This window comes from Spermophilus citellus (assembly GCF_964194105.1).
Source record: "Spermophilus citellus genome assembly, chromosome: 4".
Taxonomy (NCBI): domain Eukaryota; kingdom Metazoa; phylum Chordata; class Mammalia; order Rodentia; family Sciuridae; genus Spermophilus; species Spermophilus citellus.
The window spans coordinates 143,511,611-143,530,699 of record NC_138185.1 but is presented as its reverse complement, the minus strand read 5'-3'; the positions used below and the strand labels follow the sequence as shown (position 1 = coordinate 143,530,699).

The window sequence follows — 19,089 nt, the reverse complement described above, 5'->3', positions numbered from 1 at the left end:
GATGGTAAAGAATTTTGGGGGTCTCACTGGCTACTTGTAGGTCTTCTAGTATCTGTTCAAATAATTTTCCCATTTTTGTATTATGTTATCTAAGGATTTTTATAGAAGTTTATATATAGTCTAGATACAAGTTCTCTGTTATAATGTGTGGTTTTACACTTGGAAATTCTGTTGCTTTCCTGACCAGGTGGATAGCTTGTCTGAGCTAGGTTCACACACTAAGACTGGTTTGGGCAAAAGGATGAAATGAACCTTGGTCCTTATTAATATCACTGAACCCACCCTGCAGCCCAACCCCAGAACCACCCTATTTCCATCTTCTTGATTCTTATTTTGCTTAGCACAATATTCTCCAGCTCCATCAATTTACCAGCAAATGACATAATTTCATTCTTTTTTAAGGCTTAGTATTCCACTGTGTATATATATACCACATTTTCTTTATCTATTGATCTGTTGAAGGGCATCTAAGTTGGTCCCACAGTTTAGCTAATGTGAACTGAGCTGCTATAGACATTGATGGGCTTGTGTTACTTTAATATGCTAATTTTAAGTCCTTTGGGTATTATGGCAAGGAGTGGTAATAACTGGATCAAAAATGGTGGTTCCTCTCTAAGTTTTCTGAGGAACCTTCATACTGTTTTCCAGGGTGGCTGTACCAATTTGCAGTCCCACCAGCAATGTACGAGTGTTCCTTTTTCCCTATATCATCACCAACACTTATTGTTGCCTATATTCTTGATGATTGTCATTCTGACTGGAGTGAGATGAAATCTTAGAGTAGTTTTGATTTGCATTTCTCTAATTGCTAGAGATACTGAACATTTTTTTCATATATTTGTTGATTGGTTATATTGCTTCTTCTGTGAAGTGTGTGTTCAGTTCCTTAGCCATTTATTGATTGGATTATCTGGTTTTTTGGCGGTAAGTTTTTTGAGTTCTTTATATATCCTGGAGATCAATGCTGTATCTGAGGTGTATGTGGTAAGGATTTTCTCCCATTCTATAGGCTCTCTCTTCACGTTGTTGATTATTTTCTTTGCTGAGAAGAAGCTCTTCAGTTTCAATCCATTCCATTTATTGATTATTGATTTTGCTTCTGCACTTTAGGCGTCTTGTTAAGGAAGTCAGATCCTAGGCCAACATGATAAAGATTTGGGCCTACTTTATCATCTACTAGGCACAGGGTCTCTGTTCTAGTGCCTAAGTCTTTGATTCACTTTGAGTTTTGTGCAGGATGAAATGGGTTTAATTTCATTTTGCTACATATGGATCTCCAGTTTTCCCAGCATCTTTTGTTGAATAGCCTATCTTTTCTCCAACGTTTGTTTTTTGTACCCTTGTCTAGTATGACATAACTGTATTTATGTGGGTTTGTTTCTGTGTCCTCTATTCTGTACCATTGGTCTACATGCTTATTTTGGTGCCAATACCATGCCATTTTTGTTACTATAGCTCTGTAGTAGTTCAAGATCTGATATTGTGATGCCTCCCGCTTCACTCTTCTTGCTAAGGATTGTTTTGGTTATTCTGGGTCTCTTATTTTTCCAAATGAACTTCACAATTGCTTTTTCTAGTTGTCTGAAGAATGTCATTGGGATTTTGATAGGAATTGCATTAAATCTGTTAACACTTTTGGTAGTAAGGCCATTCTGACAATTTTGACAATATTAATTCTGTCTATCCAAGAACATGGGAGATCTTTCCATCTTCTCAGGTCTTTGTATTTCTAAACTCTCTATATTTCAAAGTTATCAATTTTTCTTTTTCACTCTCTATATTCCTTTTACAGTACCCTGTAGTATATTCTTTTGTATTGCTATTAATTTTGTTTTTAATTCCTCTGGTTTTATTTTCTTATACCTTACATTTAATTTCTTCCTGAATTATTGGATTTCTTTATTTTGTAGCCTTTCTTTATGGGATGGTTACTTTAATAAGTACTTTAAAATTCATGCCTTTTTTTCCAGATAGGGTCTCACTGTTACCCAGGCTGGCCTCAAATGCCTGGCCTCAAGTGAGCCTACTGGCTCAGCCTCCCAAGTAGCTGGGATACAGGTGTGCACTACTGCTCCCAGCCTATCTTGTCTAGGTTTTAATATTCCTTTACTCATTTTTTTTCCCTATATAAATTGAGCTTGTGCTACTTCCTCTCACAATTCATCACTGAATAAGTGGGTTTCTTAAATTAGCTAAGGGTGAGCAAGGGGCTGTTTTCTAAAGGATGGATAATTTTCACAAAAAAAGGCCTTCTTTTCCTGGCTACAGCAGAGTCTACATCCTGTAAATATAGCTCACCTGCAGGTTTCTTTGAACCAATCCCACATCTGCATTTGAAAAGCAAGAATGTGACTTAATCCTTCAAAGTATGCTTCTCATCTTCAGAATGTGTTTTTGCTGGCACTTGAATAATAGTCCACAGAATTCTTTTCCTCCTATATTTTCTTCCTGATCTTAGTCAAGCCACCTGATCTGTGTAATCTCACTAAAAATGAAATTTGTCCCCTCTTCCTCCCATTTTCCTGTTATTTTGGGTGATTTCCAAGAAAAGGTTAAATAGCTTTTACATAGCCATGTTTCTTACCACAGTCACAATAATCAGTAATGTTACATTTATATTTTATTATTCTAATTTATTCAACCCTTCATTAATAAAATCAATCATATTTACTTTTGATATTGTTTATCATTTTTCATTACATTAAAAATTTGTAAAAAATCCTTAGGTTTGAATGTACTTTACAAACTTCCTTTATCCTCCAAGACAACCCTTAGCCCCCTATGTACACACTAAAAAGCTGCTCAAATTATCTCATTGCAAGAGAAAAAAAATGCTCCAGTTCATATTTCTGTAATAGTACCTAAATTACAATGAAATTTTGTTATCTACCATTTTACCAATTAAATGTTTTAGAAACATCTCTGATTAATATCAACAAAAATCTCAATCTAGTAGTTGAGATATAAGTTCACAGCAAAGCAGTAAAACTGTCAGAATTGCCACAGAATTATTTATAATTCCTATTATTTCATTTTCTCACATATCTTAATAGAAGACAGCTAAGAGGCAAGGTGGAGCAGTATAAGTAACTCATAATAAATATAAGCCACTCCATCTTGCCAAAATGATGAATAACAGAACATACTATAGTCATAAAATTACCTTATTTGGCCTTCCAATCAATGGATTATTCCCACATCGTCTATTGATGATGTCACGAATTAGATGCTTTTGGCCATTATAAGTTGTTAGAATACTGATCCTGTCCGCAGGATAACCAAGTAAGCACATATACATAAAAAGTGCTACTACATATTCTGCCTCTCCAAGATTCTGTAATGCAAACATAATCAGATTGTCCATTTATTTCTTTTTGTTTCGATTTTATAGAGAAAATGGCTTATCTAGTAGCCTCAAGAAAAGTGAAGCAAATAACCTAGACAAGTGAACACTTTGGTAAAATTGAGGGATAATTTTATTCTAGGTTAATACTGATAAAAATTTTGATATTTGGAACATATGTATAATACATGGCATAGTCATAATACAAAAGTCACCAACTTGAAGGCCTGATATTCTTGGGACCACAACAATCACACTGTTATACAATATACTGAAATTGTAGCTATAAAAAGAAATTTTAATATAAAGGAACAAAGTAACTTATCCAGGAATCTAGTACAAATCCAGTCTAACTTCAAGGTGAAGAATCATACACAAAGCTATTTAGTCCAGTTTACTAAATTCAAAGTACTAGAAGAAAGAAGAAAGCAAAATGAGAACACAACATGAACATTAAGAAACAAAGAAGATGGATTTTAGGCAAAGGCAATGGGAAAATTACTGGAAGACCTTCAGAATATCATTTATATTCTGGTTCTTGGTGACACACAGCCTGAGTTATCTCTTTCATTTAAATTTTTCTAGTCTTTTGGTAGATGGGAGAGAAAAGCAGCCGCATGACAGTATAAAATCTTTCCATTTTCCATACTGGTAGCAAAATACATTTATCTAAGTATGGGTTCTAATATAGACACAGGAACAAATTGGTAATCGTGGAAATGACCATAGTAAAAGTTTGGGCTAAAATTCAGTCTACAGGATTTGAGTATCTTTGGCAAGATACATGTGGAGAGTTCTCAATAAAAAGAGTCCATTTCTTTATTCATGCAAAAAATAAGCACTGCTCAACTTGGTACCCTGCCCAAAGATCAGACATAAAGTATTAGCAATAAAACAATTTGAATTATATTTTAACAAACACTTTAGGACTTGGGCAAAATAAATTAAGACCCCTTCAAATTAGCAACTTTTATTCATTTGTCCATCCTTTCCCTTTTAGATACAACTATTTCAAATATATTGCTTAAATGCAAAGTGTTCTTATTTGGGGGGATAATGTTTTCAACTGTTCAGAAATATATTTAAAAGTAAAATATAAATCATCATTTTAAAATACATTTATTTCTTGAAATACTGAAAACTCATCCAGAATTAGAACTAATCAATAAGAGAACCAAACAGAGAACCAAACAGGATGATAATGTTCCAAGTCAATACTACAAGTGTAGCTTAGGTAACAAAACTGACTCAATGGAAAATTCCCCAAACCATTACATAATAAAAACATCAATTAGAATACTGACAGAATCCTTAATCATCCCCAAAGGTGGCTAATTATGAAACATATTACCAATTTTACTTAGGTTCTAATATTTTTAAAAGTTATCACTTAAAGGTCACATGTGTTCCCAGGCTATAAATATACACATATAGTAACCTAATTTAATACAAGCAAATATTTGGTGGGATAAAAGAATTTACATCCATATTTTTTATGTATGTATGTATCTATCTATCTATATATGTATATATACAGATATATACACATTTAAGTCAATAATACATGATGCTTTTTCATATATAACTCAAGGTATCTAATTTATATAGTAATACATAATGAATATATTGCTGTTAGGAAAAAGCAAAAAGAAAAATTTAAAATAACCCCTCAGGGATTGTTATTTTTTGGTGCATATGCCATCAAATCTTTTTTGTATAGGTTATCTGTACATATTTCTATATATATTTTGCTGTTTCATTTTATAAATCAAGCGAGACTCTACAGATATGCTTAGCAACTTACATTTTTAATTTGATACAGCATAAATATTTTTCCTGTCAATAAACAAATTTATAATGTTATTATTTTAGTGGCTATTCAGTATTTCTAATGGATATGTAATAATTTAATCTGTATTAGTAGATATTTGAACTGTTTCTCACTTCCAAAATACTTAAGCAGTGATGAATATTTTAGTATGTAAATCTTTGCAAAGCTGTTCAAATATTTGCTTAGGATAAATTTCTATAAGTGAGAATCTAACATCTGTTTACAAATTGTTTTCCTACTAGCACTGTTTGAGAATTCCCCCAAAACAACTTCGCAACACTGAATATTGCCTGATCCAGTGAATGATAATTGTTATAAACCTATTAACTTTTTGTGATATGAATATTCTTATTATTGTATTTTTCTGTTAGGGGATTAATTTTTAAAAATTGACCAAGTTATACATATGCAGAATTCAACCTATTATTTGCAAATGTTAAATTTTCTCTTAAATCAATCAATATTTTTCTTTTGTAATTTTTGCTTTGGTTAAGAAGCTTAGAAAGCTCTTTCTTACATTATATATTAACTTTTAGTAGTTTTTAGTATGTTGGATGTACCTTTAATTCATCTGAAAATGAATGGCTTTTGTGTTATAAGGTGGGGCTCTAAACTTTCCTTTTTTCAGTGGCTAGCCAAATGGTTCAGCATCACTCAATTAGGTAGTATTTCAACCAGGCAAATGCAAAATGAACTTAAAAGTGTCACATCTTGGGCTGGGGTTGTGGCTCAGTGGTAGAGCGCTCGCCTAGCATGCCCAAGGCCCTGGGTTTGATACTTAGCACCACATAAATATAAGTAAATAAAATAGAGGTATTGTGTCCAACTACAACTAATAAATAATATATATATATATATATATATATTTTTTTTTAAAAGTGTCACATCTTTTCTTACCTGATAAAAGTAAGGATTAGGTTCTGATTCTCCTACTCCCTGAAAATCTTCAACATTAATGAGCTGGAAGTCATACAGTAAGCCAGCATTTGCTGTGCTGAACTCTGGCAAGAGCTGCACATGGGGTAAGTTTCCTAGATTCTTGTATCGCCAGTTGTAGAGGTTGCACAAGCTTTTCAAAGAGAAATCCCCCCACCCCAAACAAGAAAGATTAGCAACATGAAATCCCTTCTAATACACATAGGAGGTTTATAAGGAGCTGTGCTTTAATTTTCATGTTACCCATTTTTTCTCATCTTTTTAGCAATAATTGCTTTTCATCCTTAGTCTCTTCAAGTAACTAACAGTCAAGAGACTGAAAACATTACAAAAATGGTAGCTCTATTGCACTCTCTGAGGTAACTGCTATCGTTATGCCATCAATTAAAAAATCAGGGAAGAACCTGTAAACTGAGTACATTGGAAGTAAATAACTATAAGATGGGGCTGGTACTCTACGAAGTGAGAATTGTATTCTACTCTTGTATACTTTTGCTTTAGGTTTCAAAATTATATTAACTCTATCTCTGGGGGACATGAAGAAGGGAAAAGGAACAAGTGAAGTCTTTAGATTATAAGACACTTAAGTTAATCTCAATATAATGAAGACAGTAACTTATTTGGTCAATTCACATCTTTTGTGCAAAAGGCAACAAAGGCGCTTTCACATTTGCAATTGGCAAGTTCCTGGATAATAGGAAAGCTAAAATCTTTTATAAGAGATGTTTACAAATACTTGGATAATGGAGCTGATGTCTTGCAGAGAAATGTTTTTTCTCTCTGTCACCTTTACCTTGCTCTGGCTCTCCCTTGAGCATCGAGGTCCACAGTAGGAACACCAACACGAACAAAGCGAGTAAACAGAGACTGCTCCATGTTTGAATACTTCTGAAAGGCCATGTTCTTAATTACTGGAGGTAACTGGTGATGATCACCAATCATGATCCATCGTTTCAGTCGGCTAAACCCATCCTGAGGATTCTAGAAATTAAAGGTAGAAAAATAGTAAAATACTACACTCTAGTGCATTAGCTAGTCTCTAAATTATCGTGCAAAAGACTTTTCTTCATCAAATGGCATTATTAACTTAAATTATTGACCTGTACTAGATAGATCCACACAGAGAAGAGTCTGGCAAATTTGTAGAATAACATACGAATCAGGTATGGGTGCCATTGCTCTTGGGCAAAGGGAGGTGGAAGAATTGAGGAAGCAATGGAATTACCCTACCTTAACAGTTATGGTAATCTAAAAAAGTCTTCAAGGCTTAGGTCAACTTTTGGAAGAGTTACAGAAAAAAAAGAGAAGCCCCGAGGAGAAATGGATAAATGTCAAAGTAAACACCTTGTTTTACAATTGTGCAAAGGACCTGCTTTGAACTTAACATGATAAAAACTGTACCTTGTCTAATTTCTTCCACTACTACTATAATTTCCTACCTTACATGCCTCCTTATTCCTTGAAACATACACTGTTGAATAAAACACATTCCAAGCTCCAGATAGCTTGGCTTATAAAAGTTTTTGTAACTCAATTAAAAATATAACTACTCTAAACTACCCAGAGAATTCCACATTGTTTTTAATGCTTCAATAGTAAATAATATTGTACAGTAAGAAAATTCTTGATATACCACCATTTACCTCAAAAACACAGCCATATAATAAACCAATGTACTCAGTAAACATCAGAAACAATTCCAGACAGAACAACTCCAACAAAAGATATGAAAAATATAACTCATCTTCCCCTCAAAATGCATAACAACAATTCCTTAATTAAAATTACTGTCTTTTCAAAGCTACTATGTAGATATAAACCATGAATTTTTAGAATAGTATTCCCAAAAGCAAAACAAATTACTACATGGCCTATAAATAGATTAAAGGAAACTTGCAAACTTAAAATAGAATGGCAAACAAAATGAAGTTAAAGAGAATAGAAAATTGTGAAAACGAGTAAACTATACAGCTTTTAGATGTTGTCCCCAAGAATTCTTAATTTCTTACCTGTAGGAGAAGAGGTATAAAAGTTTCTATCTCCAGAATTTGAGCAGCCTCTTCCATTAAAATGTTGTCATACTAAAAAAGGAAAAGAAAAATTTGTTGAAAAAATAGCTCAAAAGCCAAACAACTACCACCATAACCACAGCAATCACCAAAAACATAAGAATTTCAGATCACATCTCTAACCTCAGGAAAGACCCCCTCCTCCCAAATATATTTACATTGAGGAGATCTTGCACATCACTTCCTGGATTGCAGTATCTATTTAGTTCAGTTTAGTTCTTCACATTCTACATAATCAAGAATTGATTTATAGTATATATGATGTCATTCCTATTGGTATTCTTACCCTAGATAGTATTTGGGGGTAATTTTTTTCCCCCTTATGAATCCTACACTGATCATAACAATCCATTTCTGTTTCAAACCTAGGCATTCCATCCACCACCAAAGTGTGTCAATTTTACCTTCAAAACTGCCTCTAAAATCTATTTTACTTTCCTCTATTTCTACCAAAACTACCACTATAGTCCAGGCCAACACATTTGTCCTTTCCCTTCTTGTCTTGCTTCCCTTAAGCCACTAACAAACAGTCACAGGATCATATCCCCTTCTGGTTTCAAATCTTTCACATTCTATCAGGGGGGAAAAAAAAGCCTTATGGCCAATGCAAGGGAGTAGAGGGCTGCCTGTTTTATATTAAACAGATCTACAAAGGTTTTTAAACTCTGAAGTTTGAAAAAATATATCCAGTATTAAAAATATTTTTAAAAATCTATCATCACTCATGCTAAACATTTTTAGATGTATAAAATTTGGAAATTTGTGAAAAACTGCATCAAAGAATCAAATGCTAGTTATGGTTGCATAATTTTCCCTTGTTATTTAACTAATATAATTTAATGTCAAATTCAAATTACATTTTATATGTCAGTCTCAAGAACAAAATATTCAGGTGAAAACTTCTCACTAATAACTTGCAAAAGGGTAACTTCACACCCCTGGGGTAAGTTCACACTACTTTTTAATAAATTGTCATATTTGTCCTACCTTGCACTGAAGAACCTCTCCTCCAGATAACAACAATTCTATCACCTTGAATTTATTTAGCACTATCTTTCAATGAGATCATATATCTTAAAATCGTCCCTTTCATAAACAAATGAACGACTAACTTTGGTTCAAACCAGTACACAAACCTATTTTCAACAGACAAACAAATTGCAGGAAAGTTAAATGATTTGTATTAAATTGGAGTTTAGGTAAATATCACTATCAAAGTCATAAAGAGTCTGCAAATTCAAATTTTTGGCTCCATCATTACACTGTACTTCAATTCAGTCACAGGTTAACAAGCTATCATGCTGTCCTTTTGTCTTTGTCACATAATAATTTTTAACATTTTATTTTACAGTCTATTATAAGAGTATTCCCTATCCTCATATGGAAAGCTTTTTATTTATGGAATCAACAAATAACTGTATTAGATATATATTCAGTATTTGAATAATGTAAGTATATAAATGTGTTGCAACTAACAAACACTATAACATGTTACTTAGAGCTTTTAGTTCTGTTTGGAGATTTTTCAAAAATAAGGTCTTGGGGTTGGGGTTGTGGCTCAACAGTAGAGCACTTGCCTAGCAAGTGTGAGGCCCTGAGTTCAATCCTCAGTACCACATAAAAATAAATAAAATAAAGGTATTGTGTCCATCTACAACTAAAACAAACATTTCTTTCTTTCTTTTTTTTTATTTATTAGTTACACATGACAGTACAATGACCTTGACATATCATACATTTGAATCAGATGGGATATAATAATAATAAAAACATAAATATAATAAAACATAAATATTTCAAAAAAATAAAAAATAAAAAAATCTTGCCAGGCAATGTGGCGCAGGCCTGTAAACCCAGCAGCTTAGAAGACTGAGTTAGGAAGATCACAATTTCAAAGCCAGTCTAAACAACTTAGTGAGGCCCTAGCTCTAAATAAAACATAAAAAGGGCTGAGGATACGCCAGTGGTTAAGTGCCCCTGGGTGTTCAATCCCCAGTACAAAATAAATAAATAAAACTTTTAATAAGTATGAGAATCTGGTTAAGCAACCACATGATTACGCTAATTAGTAGACAAAATACTAATAACCAGACTTAGAAAAATTAGATTTAAGTTCACTAATCATATAAACATGGGATATTATCATTCACATTAAAAGAGACATTTTAAAGAAACTATAAATGAGAACTTTCATAGAAATGAGCCAATATCCAAGGGAAAAAAAACCAAAAAACTAACAATTGAGTAGATGATGAAGTAAGGAACTAAATGTAAATCTTTACCTTGAAACCTAACTTTACCAAGTCATGTCGTTTTAAGGCAGCATGAGTACAGGTCATGGCAATGATTTTGGCTTCCTTTACTAACAGGTATTTAGATCTGTCCAGTCCACTGCGGAGCAGTTCAGAGGCTCTGAATTCCTACAAGAGAGGGGATGAGTGAAAGATTACTTTAGGGTAACAAACAGGCTATGCATAAAACTAAAGAATCCAATCAGTTGATTCTTGAGAAATTAATATGAATATCTCATAAACTAAGACTAATGAATCATAATTCTGTTTCTTATTATTTATGTACCAATTGAGTTCAAATAATAGCTGACAATCAAGCTACAACTGGACTGATTTATGTGTGTGTATGCATAAAGTAAAATATTTACAATATAAACAAGAAAACTGAATAAAATAACAATTATCATTGTACCTGCATTATTCAAGGTTCCTCTTACAAATAAACTACTTCAAGTATTTACAATGAAAGGAACTGAAGCAATAAACTCATTATACAGATGACAAATGAGCTGAAAACCCATCAAGGGAATACAATAACCCAGAGACTGAGAAGAGCAAGAAGTCCCTGCCTCTTCTAGCCTAGGGAGGATAAAAGGTAAAAAAGTGGTGAGAGCAGAGCTCAGCGACTAGGGTCACAAAATAAGTGGGAACCACAATGGGCCAATCCAGCAGTCATGGAGGAGATGAAACACTAGGCAGAGGTAACTGAAGAAAAAAATACCTTGGCTTCTCCCTTTTCTAAACTCCTGCCCCATCTCTCAGGATGTGGCTAAACAGTCTTAAGTCAGTTGACATAGGCAGCTGGGACATGAAACCTACAAAGATCAGCCTGACCCTCAACCATGGTAGAGGTTGAAGACAGACAATAGAGGGTGCGAGGAGCAAACAGGCCCAGGCAGAGTACCCAATATCAAGTTACCCATACTTTATCAAACTGTTTTAATATTTTTACCTTATTTCTTTAATAATTTAAACATTACTGATACAGGTAAGGTACCAGTCTTCCCACTCCTTCTTAAGGCAGCTACTGTTATGAATTGAGTATGTTCTTCACTTTGACTTTGTGTTTACTGAATCATAAATAAAATAAAACACCACTTTGCAGGTTTAAAATTTTAATTATTAACATATTTTTTAAAGAGAGAGAGAGAGAATTTTTTTTAATATCTATTTTTTAGTTTTCAGTGGACACAGCATCTTTATTTTATTTTTATGTGGTGCTGAGGATCGAACCCAGCGCCCCGCGCATGCCAGGCGAACACGCTACCGCTTGAGCCACATCCCCAGCCCAACATATTTTATATAATTGCTGTCTTTTTCCAATGATGTTGCTATAGAAAGACATTCCAGGGGACCCTGGGTTCTAGATGTACTCTTCTCTGTTTCTTCTGTGTACTGATGATTCTTATTTCATTTTAATACCATGATCAATTGTCCCAGCTAACACTGAAATCTCACTTTTTGCCTATTGATCAAGAGGTTTGAGAAACTAAGAATGGCCATGTGGTAGTCTCAAATTCTCAAAGAACTATTGTTGGGGCTGGGGGTGTAGCTCAACTGCTTGCCTTGAACGTGTTGAGGCCCTGGGTTAAATCTCCAACACCAAAATGGGGGTGGGGTGAGGTGGGGTGTGGGGGTGTGGAGGGATGTGGGGATATTGGTGAAAGCATTTCTTTCTTAAGAACTAATATCTTTATACCAAAAAAAAAAACAGAATGAGGATATGATTCATCTTAATTTTTGCTTATTTATTGAACAAAATTATAAATGTGTTTTTAATAATTTTACTTAAAAGTAACAATCTGACTTGTAACATCTGAATATTCCACATTTACTTCATTAAACAAAACACTAACAAAATTAAGAATCTTTAAAGGAAAATTAAAATCTTTACCTCAAGCTGAGTAAAGATTTTCTTAATATGTCTGAAACATCCTTCAGCAATTTCCATATCTTCTTCATAAGATCTGCCTTTAAAAATGGGTTGAGGAGCATTTGCAAAATATTCATGGAAAGGGAAGAAAGTGGAGATTTCCATAACATCTGGTAATGTACTACCTTTATTTTTCACTTTACTGATATATTCTTCCCAACGAGACATTACCTGTAGGAAAAAGGACTTGAGATTTATTTTGCAAGGAATATGTTTTAAATGATAAAACTAAAAATAAATCTAGTAAAAATAAGATCTGCTAGGATAAAGGGAATAAATGCAGTCTTTGGCCCAATATAACTATTTTTCCTCCAAGTCACTGATAGATTACTCTTCTTTCAAAAAAAGTAACCTTAGAATTTGAGGAGATAAAAAGGATCTTTAATAAAAAATGTAGAAACTGGAAAGAAACTCAAAGTCATTTCAGGCCTTGAGGACAGGAAAAGAATGGAGGGCAGGTATACTCTCTCTTAAACCTTTATATTTTTTCCCCAAATCTCTTTAGAACATTTATAAAGAACTTCTGATTGAGTATATATTTGAAAGCACACTTTATGACTTATGTGATACAGTTCAATTACATCCTTGTATACTGTCAGCTACGCACCTACCAGCCAGTTTCTACTTAACTTCAATTTTTATAATTCTCCCAGGTCTTTTTCTGTTATAATTTTAGTGTTTCTCAAAGTGTAGTCCTTATGCAGAATATCTGAGGAGCTAAAAAAAAAAAAACAAAAAAAAACCAAAAAACACAATTCCCACCCCTATTGAATGCTTTTAGGACAGGGCTTAGAAACTGACCCTGTGAAAAGCTTTCCTGATATAATTCTTTTATGCTGCAAACTGTTGATCTACACTGTGAAACTTCAAGTTCACCTTTTCAAAATTTATACATTATTTCTATTTTTTAAAAAAAATATTTATTTTTTAGTTTTAGGTGGACACAATATCTTTATTTTTTATTTTTATGTGGTACTGAGGATCAAACCTAGTGCCTCATGCATGCTAGGCGAGCGCTCTATCACTGAGCCACAATCCCAGCCCCCATTATTTCTATTTTTAAAAGTAGTTTTTACTGAGAGACAAGTGATTTTTTTCCTGTCAAATAGGCATTTAAGCATGATCTTTTTTCCATTCTTCAAAATTCTAAACAGTCTAAGTCTAGTGTAAACCTCTTTGCAAGACAGTGCATGTTTTCCTTGCTTTTCAAGAAACCATGAAATCTGCTCATTTTGAATGCATCAACTGGCTTGTCCATCTCCTCAGAATGAGCATGAGCCCATTCTTTCATATTTCAATGTTATGATTTGTATCTAAAATGTATTAGTATAAAGAGAATAAATAAATTACATATAAAATATTCATTATTAGATTGTCAATACATTTAGAATTATTAGCAACCCAATTAATAAAGTTTATTTTTATTTATCTTATTTGACTATTTCTCACTGGTTTTTATACTCAAAAAATATTAACCTTGATAAAAGTAATAGCATGCCATTAAACTGAAGTCAACAGAAATTTTAATTTACAGTCCCATTGTGTAATTAGTTCTAAGACATAATTTATTTTGGGAGATCTGAAAGAAAAATATGTTTTCCTTCATTAGTTGATTAATGAGATAATAAAATTATAGAACTGTACTTTGTTACCACTGGGAGGCTAGAAAATGTAGTTAGATTTCTATAGTAATAAGAGGGGGGGAAAGGGAGGGAGGAGAGAGAGAGGCGTGAAACTTTGTAAAGGCAAGAAAGAAAAAATTTAAAGCTTGCCAACACTGGCCTTCCACTGAATGAGTCATCAACCAAAGTTATTTAGCAAAGAAAAACTGAAAATAATAAAAAATACAAATACTTAACATTTATAAATATAGCTCTGGCAGTACCACATATTTTAATCTACTCAAGAAAAACAAAATAAGCGTTCAAGAAGAATATTAGGGATCCATTCCAATTTTCAACTGGGGACCATATTATAATTAATTATAATTTAAAACCCTTTAACATATTACCTGATATAAGAAGAAATAACCTGCGGTTTCACAAGTATATGAGGCATCTCCTGGAACGCCCAGACTCTTCTGTAGCCGTTTGACTTCTTCTAAAAGTTCTATTCTTCGAGCCAAGACATAATTAACTCTTCCATACCTAAACATTTCAATTAGGTAAAAAGACAAAACTCTATAATGAAGAGACTTGGAAGGAAACTGTCCAAGAAATTAAAGAAAATAATAATAGAACTATAAACAGACAAAGAGAAAAAACAGTAGAAAACAATTTGTATTTAGGTGGTAGTTATTTAGGTGGTAGATTACCTCATACCAAGTAAAGTATACCTAGGTCCAGTGTGATTTGGGTTTGTGTGGAGGGTAAATCAATTAGTTCAGCTATCTCTCCCCTGCCCCAAATAAAATTTCAACAAGGAAGGGAGTACAGAGCATTCTGGTGCTAGACCACTAACAGTTTACAGATAAATAGCTTTGAATGGCACTGTTTTGCATTATCATGTTGGGAGATTAGATTACTTTCAAAAGCTTTAAGAAGTAATTAGAAAATATATTTGATCATCTACATATCCTAACATATAGCTTGGCACCCAAACCTATCAGCTTCCTAAATATTTGCTGAATTAATAAGAATATAGATGTTTGGGGAGTATTCTGTCCAAAGAGAGTTAAGAAACAAAGTAGTGGAACCAAAATTAGACCTCAAAGTTGATATATACTCTTTCCATAATGACAAAGTATCTCCCGTTAACTCTTCAATGCTTAAAACAAGACTGAAACAGTCTAATCATTGTTATTCACATATTTAAAGAACAGGCAAAGGAAGAAGTCATATTCCTAGATGCTCCATAATCCAGAAATTCATCTTTGAGGCAGCCAGGAATGATGAAGAGTAGAAAAGAGATATAAGACACGGTCTATGATTTGAAGAATTTTTCCACTTAGAAGGATAGAAACATCATGAGAGGCAACTTTTTCTGTTTGCTTGTCTATAGTTTAAATTTTTTTCTAAAATAAACACTTTGGTAATGAGAAAAAAATTAGGAGTATTTAGACCTAATAATAAAATCCTAATTCTTGTGACATAACATTAAACTTAAAAAAGCAAAACACAGCCGGGCGAGGTGGCACATGCCTGTAATCCCAGCTGCTCGGGGGGCTGAGACAGGAGGATCAGAGTTCAAAGCCAGCCCAGCAAAAGCAGGGCAATAAGCAACTCAGTGAGACCCTCTCTCTAAATAAAATACAAAATAGGGATGGGGATGTGGCTTAGTAGTTGAGTGCCCCTGGGTTTAATCACCAGTGCCAAAAAAAAAAAAAAAAAAAAAAAACCAATATACAGTGAAACTCTGTACTATCTGCACAATTATTCTATAAGTATACTTAAAAAAGAGACTACAAATTGTTTTTTAAAAAAGAAAAATAAAAAATTTCAAATAGCCTGATTATTAAGAAAAGATTAACAGAAAGTTATTTTGAGAGAATATAATTATGAAAGGTAACCGCCCCTATACTACATTACCAGGTTTTAAATATTTTTTCTTTAGAAAAAGTGATATTACTTTTTTTTTGTAGAACGATCATTTTTCTTTTTAATTATGACAAAGAGAATATATGCTCAAATGTATAAGCACACACATGCTAATAAGACACAGAGCTTAACTTGTGCTTCTTCATGTTCACTGAACTCAATTATTAGATCTTAAAGTCTAATCATTTTCTCAAGTTAGCTTTAACATGAGAAAATACTATGGAAAACTTCAGGAAATATCAGCAATAGAGCTGATGATTTATGGCATATTGTACTGTGTAACACACTGACTTTTTATGAGCTAAATATTTGGTGATCTCTGTAATATTAAGAACTCAGAATAGACATGAAGCATTAATATAGTACTCTTTTAATGTGTATGATCAATAGCCAACATATTAAATATGTTCAGCTATTATTATCTGAAATTGTGCTTTAAACATAAATTTAAGTATGAGTCATAAATAACATATGAATGAGTTACAACTTTGAAGAAAAAAATGAAAATGAAGAAAAACATGTAGAAATTTAATCTGAAAAATTTTAGTCAACTTATAGTATATAATATTAATCATAAAGTACAACTAAACTGGCAATAAGCCCCCAAACTTACACTATCACTAAACTATTAATTTACACTTCTCTAAAAAAATCAACCTCTTAATTGGTACCTAAAAAAATGTAAATTAAATGTCAAGATGAAATATGAAAAAAGAATCATCTAGAGTTGAACAGTTTTAAACTGGCAACATTAAAAATTACTTCACTAAATAGAAAACAAATGGCAATTCACAATTTTATAAAGATAAACACGATAATCCTCTTCACAGAAATCACTGTATACCTGAAAACATGGCATAAACAATATATAGTCTAAGTGGGTTATACTAAAAATTTCAAAATTACATTTGATCATTCGTGGCTCTTTGCTCTTGGTGTGTCTTTAATAAAGGAGGAGAAAAAGATAAATATTCTTTGGTACAGTGTTTCAAAATTCACCACCTTTTGCTTACCTGCTGAAATCTTTCTCTGTCTCCAGCTCTTCTTCTCCATGACCAAGACGTAGCAGGTGGCGCTCATCAATGTCTAACGCCATGATTTTCTCAAACAACTGGTTCAGGGCCTAGAGAATAAAGCAAAAACGATGATGTCAGTTTCAAAGACTCAGTAGATATCTTTAAAAATAACAGAAACTAACATTTAGAATGACAGAGTATTATAAGGATCACAATCTAAACAGAAGGAAAAAGGTCTTATACTAAGCCATTTATAATTAAAACAAAATAATACTTTTATTGATTTCTGATATTGCCATATATGTACACTTAGCCAAATGAATAACTGGAAACAATAAAAACCATCCACCCATGAAAACTGAGCTTCTAATTTCTGAAAAGAGAAAGGATTGGTTCAGTAGTGCTATTTCCTCCAAGTTGTAATAAGTCCTAAAATAATTCACCATACTGAGTTTCATTTCACTCACAGCATTTACAAGGCTGCAGAGAACCAAAAAAGTTTTCACAGCCAGAAAAGGACAGTGAGAAGGCAGTGTGTATAGGTAGACTACAATAGAGAAATGTAAAATGTATCATTCAAATCTTAAGCTGAAAGTCTTAATTTCTCTTTACAATAAGCAGAGTGCTCATTTATCATAAACTATTCTGATGAAAGCCATTTGGAAGTCACTTCTTTCTACCTGTGAAATATTCATATTTAGAAGTTCTTCAAATCCTAATATTCATTATCTAAACCTCTGTAGTTATAAAGTTTTGCAGAAAGGCAAAAGTTTCACAGACTGGAAAAATACACTAATAAAGACATCATTTAAAAATTGGCCCCATTCGAACATCTCTCCTTTATCACAAATCCAACTCCAACCCTACCCCATCAAGTCAACATCTAATCTCGTAAACATCCAAGTTCCATAATTTAAATACAGATATCCTTTACTATCAATATTCCAGTGAGTTCAGAAACTGAAGAGATAAAGCAAATTTTCAGAAAAATTTCCCACTACCCTAACTTTTGATACTCAACTATTCAAAACTGAGGACCACAGAAAACATCAGAATAGATGGGCATTACTTGCTTCCCTTAGTCAGGAATCACATAGATTTAGAGTGCAAAAAAAAAAAAAAAAAAAGAAAAAAAGAAAAAAATTATGATCTCAGAAAAACTATTCCATTGTGAATCAGAAGGATATTGAAGAAACTACTTGAAATACACATGCAAATGAAGACTTAACCAAAAAAAAAAAAAAAGTTAATTCAAGGAAAAATAATCAATAGAGGCCCTTAGAAAACAATGAATTCTTTGGGTATTTTTGCAAATTAACCTTCTCTATGATTGTGCTATATGTCAATCATAAATAAAGAACATTGTAGAGGGCTGGGGATGTGGCTCAAGCGGTAGCGCGCTCGCCTGGCATGCGTGCGGCCCGGGTTCGATCCTCAGCACCACATACCAACAAAGATGTTGTGTCCGCCGAGAACTAAAAAATAAATATTAAAAAAAAAATTCTCTCTCTCTCTCTCTCTCTCTCCTCTCTCTCTTTAAAAAAAAAAAAAAAAAAAAAAAAGAACATTGTAGAAAGTCATATCAAAGTAGGGCAAAATAGTAAAAAATACTATGCTAAAAACTTATGACTTATTATTTGTTCATTCTAAGAATTCAGATAAGTATAATTATTACAGACTATATTTTATTAAGTGGAAGAAATTACTTTCCATAATTTTTTCTGTTTCCTTTATCAAGATGTAGTCCAAATCAATTCCCCAAGACAACTCCCCTGTATAAATTCACCATATTGTACAACAAGCCAACAGTACTCATAGACTTTGAAAACACTACACATAAAAACATGGGTGAATGAACTGGAGAGCATTGCTAAAAATAAATAAATAAAATTGTAGATTAAATGAAAAGATTGACATTCCCCAAACTCTGAACTTCTTTGTAGATCAAATCTTCTGAAGATGGGCCAAATGAAGTCACCACTAAGTATTTTTGAAGGATTAGAGGACCATGTAAAATCAGTATATTTTAGAATATTCTCAGAATTGCCTATCTATATTTTGCTCCAGAGTTAATAAGTATAATTTGTTCTTACTCATTTCTGACTGCTTCAGAAGGACCAGGAGCGCACACACG

At 32.9% G+C, this 19,089-nt stretch overlaps 1 protein-coding gene across 4 annotated transcripts in view; it reads right to left on the bottom strand.

Annotated features, from left to right (window-relative positions):
- Nucleotides 1-19,089, bottom strand: part of AQR (aquarius intron-binding spliceosomal factor) — a 109,723-nt gene that overhangs the window by 13,440 nt on the left and 77,194 nt on the right. For all 4 annotated transcript variants that reach the window (XM_081288689.1, XM_081288691.1, XM_081288690.1 and 1 more), the window contains 8 exons: nt 16,953-17,062; nt 14,415-14,550; nt 12,365-12,574; nt 10,462-10,599; nt 8,120-8,191; nt 6,904-7,091; nt 6,072-6,243; nt 3,164-3,334 (listed from right to left, as the gene is read on the bottom strand). In XM_081288689.1, coding sequence (XP_081144815.1) covers nt 3,164-3,334; nt 6,072-6,243; nt 6,904-7,091; nt 8,120-8,191; nt 10,462-10,599; nt 12,365-12,574; nt 14,415-14,550; nt 16,953-17,062 — 1,197 coding nt within the window. The remainder of the gene's footprint in view (nt 1-3,163; nt 3,335-6,071; nt 6,244-6,903; nt 7,092-8,119; nt 8,192-10,461; nt 10,600-12,364; nt 12,575-14,414; nt 14,551-16,952; nt 17,063-19,089) is intronic.